General features: G+C 42.7%; 1 protein-coding gene across 1 annotated transcript; it reads right to left on the reverse strand.

The window, feature by feature from the left end:
- Positions 1-8,153: 8,153 nt before the first annotated feature.
- Positions 8,154-9,083, reverse strand: LOC132653990 (vomeronasal type-1 receptor 44-like). The gene has a single exon (XM_060383303.1). The coding sequence runs from the start codon at positions 9,081-9,083 to the stop codon at positions 8,154-8,156; it is 930 nt and encodes a 309-aa protein (XP_060239286.1).
- Positions 9,084-10,093: the final 1,010 nt, after the last annotated feature.

Genomic DNA, 10,093 nt, shown 5'->3' on the forward strand with positions numbered 1-10,093 from the left:
GAGCCATTACAGGGCCTTTCCCAGGGAACTGGGACGTCCCCCAGATTCCCTTGACCAGATTGGAAACTCTCCCACAACTTGCAAGCAAACTGAAACCAGAAACCAAAACAGACAGCTGGCAAACAAACAAACAAACAAACAAACAAACAAAAAACACAGAGACAAAGACAATAACAACTGCGGTACCTACTTTTTAAACATTTAAATATTTTCTTTAAAACTTGTTTTTGTAATATTAAAACAAAACATCCTCTTTAAGAGTGAATTTATAGAGCATAACATAACCATGATTTCAAAAGTCAGAACTAGATTTAAAACTCAGAATTTATCAGTGCACACAACTTAATCTTTAAAACTAGAAGTGGCTCCATCCCTCCGGCCACTGTCTGAGAGTCAACACTGACTGAAGCCCATGGGAGAAGAGATGAGAGGAGGAAGGTGTCAGGGTGAAGTGCAGCTCATCTCTGCAGCTGGTGGAGGCTGGTCTTCGGCTGATTCTGAGAGTGTGAGCCTTCCCATCCACCTAGTTCTCTGCAAGCCATCCAAGCCTAGCAACTGGTAGGGGAGAGGGAAGGAGATTTGTAGTGTCCCTGTTTTTCCTGCTCACTGAGCAACAGCCCTGTATTCTGTTCCTGACAGACTGGAGGCCTTTTTTCTTTGTTAGGGCTAGGGGGAGGTGGGCACAGGAGGCCAGTCTGAAGTATGAGAATTGGCAGCTTTATTTTTTCCCTTCTGACTCTGTTTTATACTCATTATCTAGAGCTTGTCTCCTAAATTATTTTCTGCTCTCAAATTACACAAATCTGTTTGAGCTCCTTTATGAACATTTGAAATAACCTTAGAAGTACTTTTTTCTGCCTGTTTGGCTGCTATAATGTTTTAAGTAACTCTTTAGCTTGTGAGATTCCTTTTTGTTTACCCTTACTCCTCCTGTCTTGAAGGACTCCTTGAGATCCTGTAAGAATAAGTCATGCTGACTCAATTTTTGTCCTATAATTCGTCATTCTGACTTACCTCAATGGATCAGACTCACAGATGGGCAGTCCTGTGGAGATCTCAATGCATTACCTTCAATCACTTCCCATGTGGAAGCACGAGATCTTATGTAGGGGTGTGGGCACACAAAGAAAGACATTCAATTTGATTCCCATGCCTCAACCCCATGTTGGGTGCCAAGTGTGTTCTGTCCAGCAGGAGTTCAATGTGTTCCTAAGGAGGGGCGAAAAGAATGGGTTGGGAAAGAGATAAAAGAGGGAGAGCAAGTCTATAATCTGATCCAACTCTCTTATATTTGAAAAATTTCACACAACTTTATAGGGAGAAGGCAGGAAGGGAAAATGTCTCAGCAAAATAGTTTACAAAACATAACTGGGTGATTAATGATGATGCAGAATACCACAAGAATGTTTACTAAAAGAGGTACTACAAGAATGTCAGCTAAGATATCTCAAATTGTCTAGCCTGACAAACAGATGTCTCATAAGTTCCAGAAACATAAATCTCTCACCCACAACCTTGTTGCAGCGGTCTGTGACTTTCTACTAGCTGGCATTGGCTCCCAGCACCCAAATTTTTACCAGAGAACTCCTCCACATGATAAACATGTTCAGCAAAGTGGCTGTATACTCGATGAACTCAAAACAATAGTAGCCCCTGCTTTACACAAACAATAAACGGGCTGACAAGGAAGGTAGGAAAACAACACTTCACAATAGCCATAAACAGTACAAACTATCTTGGTGTAACTCTAACCAAACTAGTGAAAGACCTGTGTGACAAGAACTTCAAGTCTCTGAATAAAGAAATTGAAGAATATATCAGAAGATGGAAAAGATCTCCCATGCTCATGGATCTGTGGATAAGAGCACCGTTTGAGTAAGCACAAGGTAAGAATTTGGATCTTCAACACCACATTTTGAAAAATACTGTTCTGGGAGCTGGGGAGAAGGCTCAGCAATTAAGAACACTTACTGCTCTTGCTGAGATACCAGGATGATTCCCTGGTATCTACATGCAGCAGTTTACAACTGCTGCCTCCAGCTCCTATTTTCACCTCTGTAGACAGCTGAACACAGGACTGAACACACACATGTAATTAAAAATAAAATAAAAATCTATACACAAACTAATCTGAAACACATATTTTAACCCTGGTATATAGCATGTTATTCTTGTGGAATACTTATTTTTTTAAACATTTTAGTTCATCAAAAGAAAAAGGAAAGTAACAGAAGACACACACACACACACAGAGAGAGAGAGAACCTTGATCCTTACATGTATTTCCTTGTCAAGCTCCCATGCACTGTATTTCATCACCTGTAAAGGGAGGTGTTGTTGGCATACTTTTTTAGTCTATTTTATTTATTGGGGTTTCTTACATCTCTTTCTTCCCTCTCCACCCCAATCCCTTCTAACACCCTGACCTCAGGTAGGAGAGAAAGAAGGCTAGAGGAGAGAGGAGACATAGTTCCCTTTACCTACTTCCTACTGGTTAGGGTAACTGGGTGCCTTAGGGCAAGTCCAATCTTCATTTCAGGATATCTCCAACTTGTTGTCAAACTGCATCAACAGCAAACAGGAGAAGCAGGAGAAAGCAGCAACAGATTTCTTCTTCCTTGGAGCCTCATACACACACACAACTATTTCTCTCTTGTGCCTGGCATTTACTCTCTCTTCAGAGTCTTCAACATTAAAATATTTGTAACTGGCAAAGATCATGCTCCTCTCAGAGCCTGCATGAGGCAAATAGTCTGTTGCTTGGACAATGTAGAGCAGCCCAACATTCCACACCTGGGATTAAAACAAAACTCTGCTTACATAACATAACTGAGTTTCTTCTTTGCAGCCCACTTTCTCTGTCCTTCCAAAGACTTCAGCTTATCAGGGCAACAAGGTTAGAGGCCCCTGTTCTGCACAGAGCCAGGAAGCCATGACTGTAGACACCGTGTCATCCTTCAGTTGCCTGAATTGTGGATAGCCTGAGATCCATAGAACTCAAACTCATGACCAGTGATCAGCACAACAGGGATGTGAACTTGTGACCTGGAGGGAAATAAAGAGTGCAATGGAAAGAAGCAAACCTTTTGCAGACCTAGTGCATGCTGGGTGACTGTGGCACTGAGGGTGCACTACATCCAGGGAGGAGAAAAAGTTTCCTCCTCTACAACATGGACTCAGCCTTCCCATTTCCTAATGCTGAGAAAATGTGTGCAGAGCATGGTTTATGTCAGGGCTGAGCAGCACCTGTCCACCCTGTGCTTATGAATCCATGGGCTTGATTTCGCCACCATCACACAGCACAGCTTTACCATGGGATCATCAGTCTTGCCCCATGCTGTGAGGCACTGCAAAATGCACAGGGTGGCTCAGGAGGGGAACTGCTCCTGTCTCTTGCAATTGGTGTAGAATGAGGTGGAATTTAACAGTGTGGCCTGTGTGTTGCACAGCTCTTCCTGGAAAGCCAGAGGTATACTAGAGAGATGGCTGGTGTCTCAGGAAAGGATACTATATCCAAGCAGATGCTAGCTTTGAATCCAGAAATGCCATGAAGTAAATGAACTGCAAAAAATATTATGGGCAAAATCATGTCCAATGTTTGAACTAAGGAATGGCAGATATTTCTAGAAAATGAGCTGGAATTATCCCTCTTGGATTTGTTTGTTTGTTTGTTTGTTCTGTAATTGAAATTATTTTAGCCTTGCCAGGGCTCAAATCTGCAGCCTCGATGTTTATATACACCTTCAGAAACAGAAATAGATCAGCATTCTTTTAAAATGAAGAGAAAAAGCTGGGAGAGCTTGGTCATAGACATAGCAGCTGTCCTTGCTGGGAAACTCAGGAGGGCTGCAGAAGTACCTGCCTTTCTGCCCCTTTCCATGATGCAGTCACAGCTGAGACTGACTTTCTTCCTAACTGGCTTTATCCTCGTGATACCATACCCTATAAGCTACAAGAGCAAAAGAGCAAGGTTCGAGCTGATTTGACTGTAAAAAGATGCCAGGGCTTTTTGTGGAAATATATATGGAAACCAAGCACAGAGCAAAGGACAGGAACAAAGGCTCCTCTGAAGGAAGAGAGACCATGAACTCCCATTAGCAGAGAAATTGATGGGGATATTTATTTCAATTAACAGAACACAAAGAGCTCTGGAACTTATCAGGTCCTGGTGCCTCAAGGTCCAGGGAGGACATCACATTCACTGTTCAATGGTTGGTGGCCTGCAGCCTCATCTCCATGGACCCTCTGCTGACATGACTTAACTTATAAAGTGTGGGGCAGGACAAACAGCACAGTTTGTAATTTCTGAAGCCAAATTAGGAGACAAAGATGCAGTGAGAAAATTCTGGTAGATACTTTGTAGCAATGTGAAGGTATCCTCTAGGAGATGAAATTGGGGGTGGGTCTCTCTTCTGAAGATCCTGAAATTATTTTGATTTCTCAAACTACAGAAGTCCCTTATAACACTTGCATTTGCCATATGTCAACCACAGATGCAAACACTATTTATGATTAATAATTGAAATGAAAACATCAGTTCTCTCATGGTACATTTGTAAAAGCACCTCGGTAACATGAATGCCAACACAGCTGGTCAACAGGAGTCATCAAATTCAAAAAAAGAAATTAAGGTGTAAAGTTGATGCTATGTAACCTGGAGGTTCTAAGTCAAAGAAACAAGTTTTCTAAGATGAAATCCCCTCATTTTTCAGAACACAGTCCCCTGTGCTGAGGGGATGCCAGGGCTCAGGTCTCCTCTGCAGATGCTGAAACCCCCTGTATCATTCACGCTCCTCCTCCCACAGTCTGCCTGGGACCCGACCACCTTCTGACTCTGAACTTGGGTGCAGAGCTCTTACCCAGATGGACGTGACAGGGCAAGACTCTATACCGGTAGAGACCTGCACACTCTTGGTGCCTTTAATGCATCTCTGCAGTCTGTAATTTTAACGCCTGTCTACAACAAGAGGCCCCTGGGCAACCACACACATGGCATCCCTGGTGAAAATCTTTGCCTCCCTCTTGGTTTTATTGTGTTGCATTCTAGGTAACTGCACACCAGAGGGGGGGGGGGGCGAGGAGAGCTGGGCTCAAACTTTTCTCATAAATTCCCATCACTCATCTGCCAGAAGAATGAAAGGGTCACATCACACAAGCAACCCAACTTTGCTTATTCTTAATGTCAGCTTTAATTGGTCTCTACCTGTTTCATCCTTTTTCAAATCTCTCGGCATGAAGATGAGGGGCTGTGGGTGTGTTCCCACAAGGTGCCTGTGGCTGAGGGTACTCTGTCCAGTGCTGTGGGTGAGAAATGTCCATATCTTTCCCCCAAGCTCAAAATGTTTGCCACTCCCTCAGACAGTCAGTGAGGGTGGTGTTCTGATGTGCAGTTACACATTTCATTGGAGCATTTATGCTCTTAACCCAGAATCAAGAAGTAAGATTAATCCTTTCCTGTGTATATTTTCCTTCTGTTTATTTTGGGATTTTTTTTCTGAGTCAGGGTTTCTCTGCATAGCCCTGGCTGGCCTGGAACCTGATCTGTAGACTAGGCTGGCCTTGAACTCAGAGATTCCCCTGCCTCTGCCATCTGAGTGCTAGGATTAAATGCATACACCTCCACCACTCATCTTATTTTGGATTTAAAAAAAATATGTTATTCTTATACTTATTTTTTGCTTTGTGACTGTTGTGTGCTAGTCTGGACTCACTCCTGTAGCTCAGGTGGACCTTGAACTCACTATCCTGTTTCGACTTCAGGGTTATAGACTTGAGCCACCAGGCATACCTCTGCTCGTGGGTTTATACAACTTACAGTTGTGTGGTTTCTTTCTCCTCCTCCAAGTCATTGATGTGTGAAATATTCTCTCATTTCACTTGTTAAATTCCCTTCCTTTTTGTTAATGTTCTGAAGAGTTTAAGTTAGCCTGGGTGACTCCATTTTGAAATAAGGATCCATCATGACTGGGAGCTGATCTTAGGTACCAAGAAATGTCACATAATATGCACCCGGCAGAAACAAGGTTATCTCTCTAAGCAATGGCAACCAGGAAATATCACAGAATAAATGTTTAGTAAAAAAATAAAGACAAATTCCCTGGCATTTGTGATTATGTAAACGATCACCTCTCCTCTGTGGCTTTTACCCAATTCTGTAAAGTCAAGGCATGAATCCTCCTGCTTTCTATCATGGAAACATGAACCCCCTGTTTGCTGTCATGGAAACCCCCTTCTTACAGTCTTTTCCATTAAAAACTCACTCAGGGCTTAGGGTCCCACTTCTCTACTGCTGTGTCAGTGAGACTTGGGTCCCAGTCCAGACTTGAGTTGGATTGCTCTCGTCATAAAGCTCTCATGCTCTTGCATCAAGTTGTCTCTTGGAGGTATCTGAGGATCCTGTGATCCTTGCATTACAGTACAGCCTGTTTGAGGTTCTAGGCCTTACTCAAAGTGTAGACAGAACATGGAATAGATCTTCTTTGATATTTCTCTTTACAACAACCAGGTTCCAGTTATTTTTTTTAGATTTTATGTAAGTGTCAACACTGAAATTACTGAATTCCAGGTCAGGTGGGGTTCATGTTTGTGACATTCCCTTGCTTTGAGTGACAGATAACAGTTTTCCTGTGTGAAGTACGCCTCTAAGTGTGTGTTCTTCTCTGTAATGTATGCCCCTGGGTGTGTTCAGCTGTGTAAATTTTTCGTTGTATGTACCGTTGTGTGAAGTGTTTCTTTCTGATTGTGTTCAGCAGTGTTCATTGTGCCTCTGAGAGTGTTCAGCAGTGTGAATTATGCCACTGAGTGTGTTTGGTTGTGTGAAGTCTTCCTGTGAGTGTGCTCAGCTGTGTGACATGTGTGACTGAGTCCGTGTTCCATCACATGAAGTGTGCTCTGAGGAGGTATCTGATTAGTCTCCAATAAGCAGGCATGCTGCAAGCCCTCAGTTCCCTGGAGTAGATCAATAGCACAGCTGAGTAACTATCTGTGACTAGTTTACTATTTACATTTGGCTATGATATTTTGAGCACAGATAAAGCACTTTGTTTATGGTCTCTATTCCTTTGACAACCCTAAGCTTCGTCTTTCATAAGTAACTCATCAAGTTTGTGGAGTGTGTCTGACTGGAATGGCAGACATTCGTGATGGTCTTCATGTTCTCACTAGCATTTCTTGGCACAGGGAGGCCATGACCTGATTCCACATCCTGACACCCCTAGATTAGACAGTGGCTGCTCCTACCTTTGACTTTTTTAAATTTGGCCATAGGAGCACGATTATGCAAATGACATTATGGTTCTCTGCATATCATTTTAGCTCTGTGTATTTGTGTGTGTGTTCTGCATCCTGTGATAATTTATTCTCAAAACAATGTTTCCTTGTGTATTTTTCCAAATATAAACAATTGAGGCATTCATTTATTGAAAATGCCATAGTTGCCACATATTTAAAGTAATGGTTGTGCCAGAGAGTTGGCTCAGCACATAAGTAAACTGTTTTCTAGAAGACTCAAGTTCAATTACCAACACTCACACTTGGCTGGCCCACAACTGCCTATAAGTCTAGCTCTAACAGTAATTGACACATCTGGGCTCCAAGAGCATCTGCACTCAAGTGCACACACACACACACACACACACACACACACACGCACACACACACACACACACACAGTTAAAACTTAAATCATTGTTCAAAAAATTAAAAATAAACTATGCATGGTGACACACACCTTTGTTCCCAGCACTCAGGGAGGCAGATGCAGGTGGATCTCTGTGAGTTTGAGGTCAGCCTGATCTACAAAGAAAGCCCAGAAGAGCCAGGGCCACACAGAGAAACTGTGCTTCAAATTCCTAAATAAATAAATAAATAAATAATAAAAAGTAATGTGCTAATGAAGGTCAGATGAAAGACATCTCACAGATCTTTGTGGAAAACCAATTGAGAAAGATAAACCTCATGTGATATCTGAGTGGAAATGCAGTTTAATCTTCTTTTACATACTTGCCATCCACAAACAGAGTAAACAGATGTAATGGGAAAAGGATGTTTTCACATATCAGTTTAAACCTTGGAATGTTCCTACTATGTCATGATCATAGCTCTGATGACAACATATTGGACTGTATTAAGGGATCATACCCATTCCTGAATAATCACGTATTTACTTTCCTGTCCCACACTGACCTCAAAAATTTAATTATATGCTTTTCAGTGCAAATAAACACAAGGGGACTGACTGTGGCATAGCTATGGGACACAAGAATATGAATAAAGTAGAATAGTAAGCCATCTTTGAACTTCATTCTTGATTGCAAGATAACAGTCTCCAAAATGCAGAGAAACACAAAGAAGCTCATGAGCAGCAGGATGGTCCGGGTGGCCCTTTGCTTTAGAGATGCTTTTGGAGACAGGCTGGTGCTGTGAAGATGCCAGGCCTGCTTCATGTGTCTGTACAAGAGAGCCACCATGTACCCACTGGAGAGGACCATGAGACTGATAAGAAAGGCTTCCCTGAAGAAAAACAATGTGGAAAATGTGCTTTGTCTGGAGTAACTCAGGGGTAGAAGTGAGCAAGACTGAGTAACATACATAAAATTATCTGAGGTCGAATTGGAGACGGCGCTATTTGATACCAAGAGGTAACTGCTAAAAGACATGTAGAGAACACAAAGAAAAAGGGCACAGGAGATGTGATGGAGAGATTTATGTTTAAACTTGTGTAAACAGCAGCTTCTAGGGCTGAGGATGATGGTCCAGAGGACATTCAGCAGACAGGCAGCACAAAGGGAGAGGCCCCTCGAGAACCTGTGCACATAGATAAGGGATTGGCATGTGGTGGGGTCCCACCTCCCCTGAGACATAAACATGTCTGCAGCTATGAGTCCCATAGTTAGCAGCATCAGTAGTTGGGTCAGGGTCAAGAAACCAATGGCGAGATCAATGGGTTTAGGCCTGTGCGCACCAATGAGCATGCAGAGATGGAAGACGAAAAGGATGCTGTTGGCTGAGATCCCAACACTCATTTCAGAGAACAAGGTGATTTTAATGTTTGTGTTAGTGTGGAGTATGCTGGCCTTATTCATTGTGTGTGTATTTGCAAGTATCAAAAGTCTGAGGAGAAAAGAGAAAACTCTTCATTAAAATTACTGCTAATGAAGCATTACCCACCAACACTGAGCTGGCAACAAGATGTCAATTCATCCCAATTATAACTTGTCTAATTGGAACTCAGCACCAGCTCACAACTCCTTGAGACGATCCCCATAGTCCTCACTGTCCCCACTGTCCTGATGCTTCTCAAACAAAACTGAACTCTGCAGACCATAGTGGGGCTGTCTCAGAATACAAACTTTCTGGTACATTAAACATTTTCAGAAGTTATAAAAAAATTTCCTCTCCTGGTCCACATGTTTGGTTTATTAAGGGGTAATAGCTGCATCTCACTTGATTGTCAGACACACATGCACAGGATCGTTTATCTCAGTGCCCTCTTCCCTGCTGGTCAAGTATTCATTCACCTTCTTTTTCATTCATTCATTATTCATTCATTTTCTTTGTCTCTTTCTCTTCTTCTCTCTCCCCTTTGTCCCCCTTACCTCTGCGTCCTCCTCCTCCTATTCTCTCTCTCTTTCTCTCTCTGTCTCTTTGTCTCTCTGACTCTCTCTCTCTTTTCAGTTTTTCTCAGGGTTTCTCTATGTAGTCCTGGTTGTCCTGGAACTCACTTTGTAAACAAAGCTGGCCTAGTACGCGGAGATCCTCCTGCCTTTGCCTCCTGAATGCTGGGATTCAAAGCATGCACCACCACTGCCCAGCCAAATGTTCTTAATAAATCTCCAGAACAAATAATTACCAGTTTGGACCCTGAATTGAATCCTACTGACTATCTGCCATTCATCGACGTGTGACCATAAGCACTCAGAAGATGAGCTCCAGTCAGCAACTCTGGAGCATATGCACAGTCATGGAGACCCTAGGTGTGAAGATGCTACATACACACCAAGAATGGAACTGTTTCTAGCACAGAGTGATCTCTGTACAGGTCACCTACTGGTTTTCTCATGCAGTGGCCTGGGAGACAGAATGCAGCTCTGTG

The sequence above is a fragment of the Meriones unguiculatus genome, chromosome 5 (genome assembly GCF_030254825.1).
Source record: "Meriones unguiculatus strain TT.TT164.6M chromosome 5, Bangor_MerUng_6.1, whole genome shotgun sequence".
Lineage (NCBI taxonomy): Eukaryota > Metazoa > Chordata > Mammalia > Rodentia > Muridae > Meriones > Meriones unguiculatus.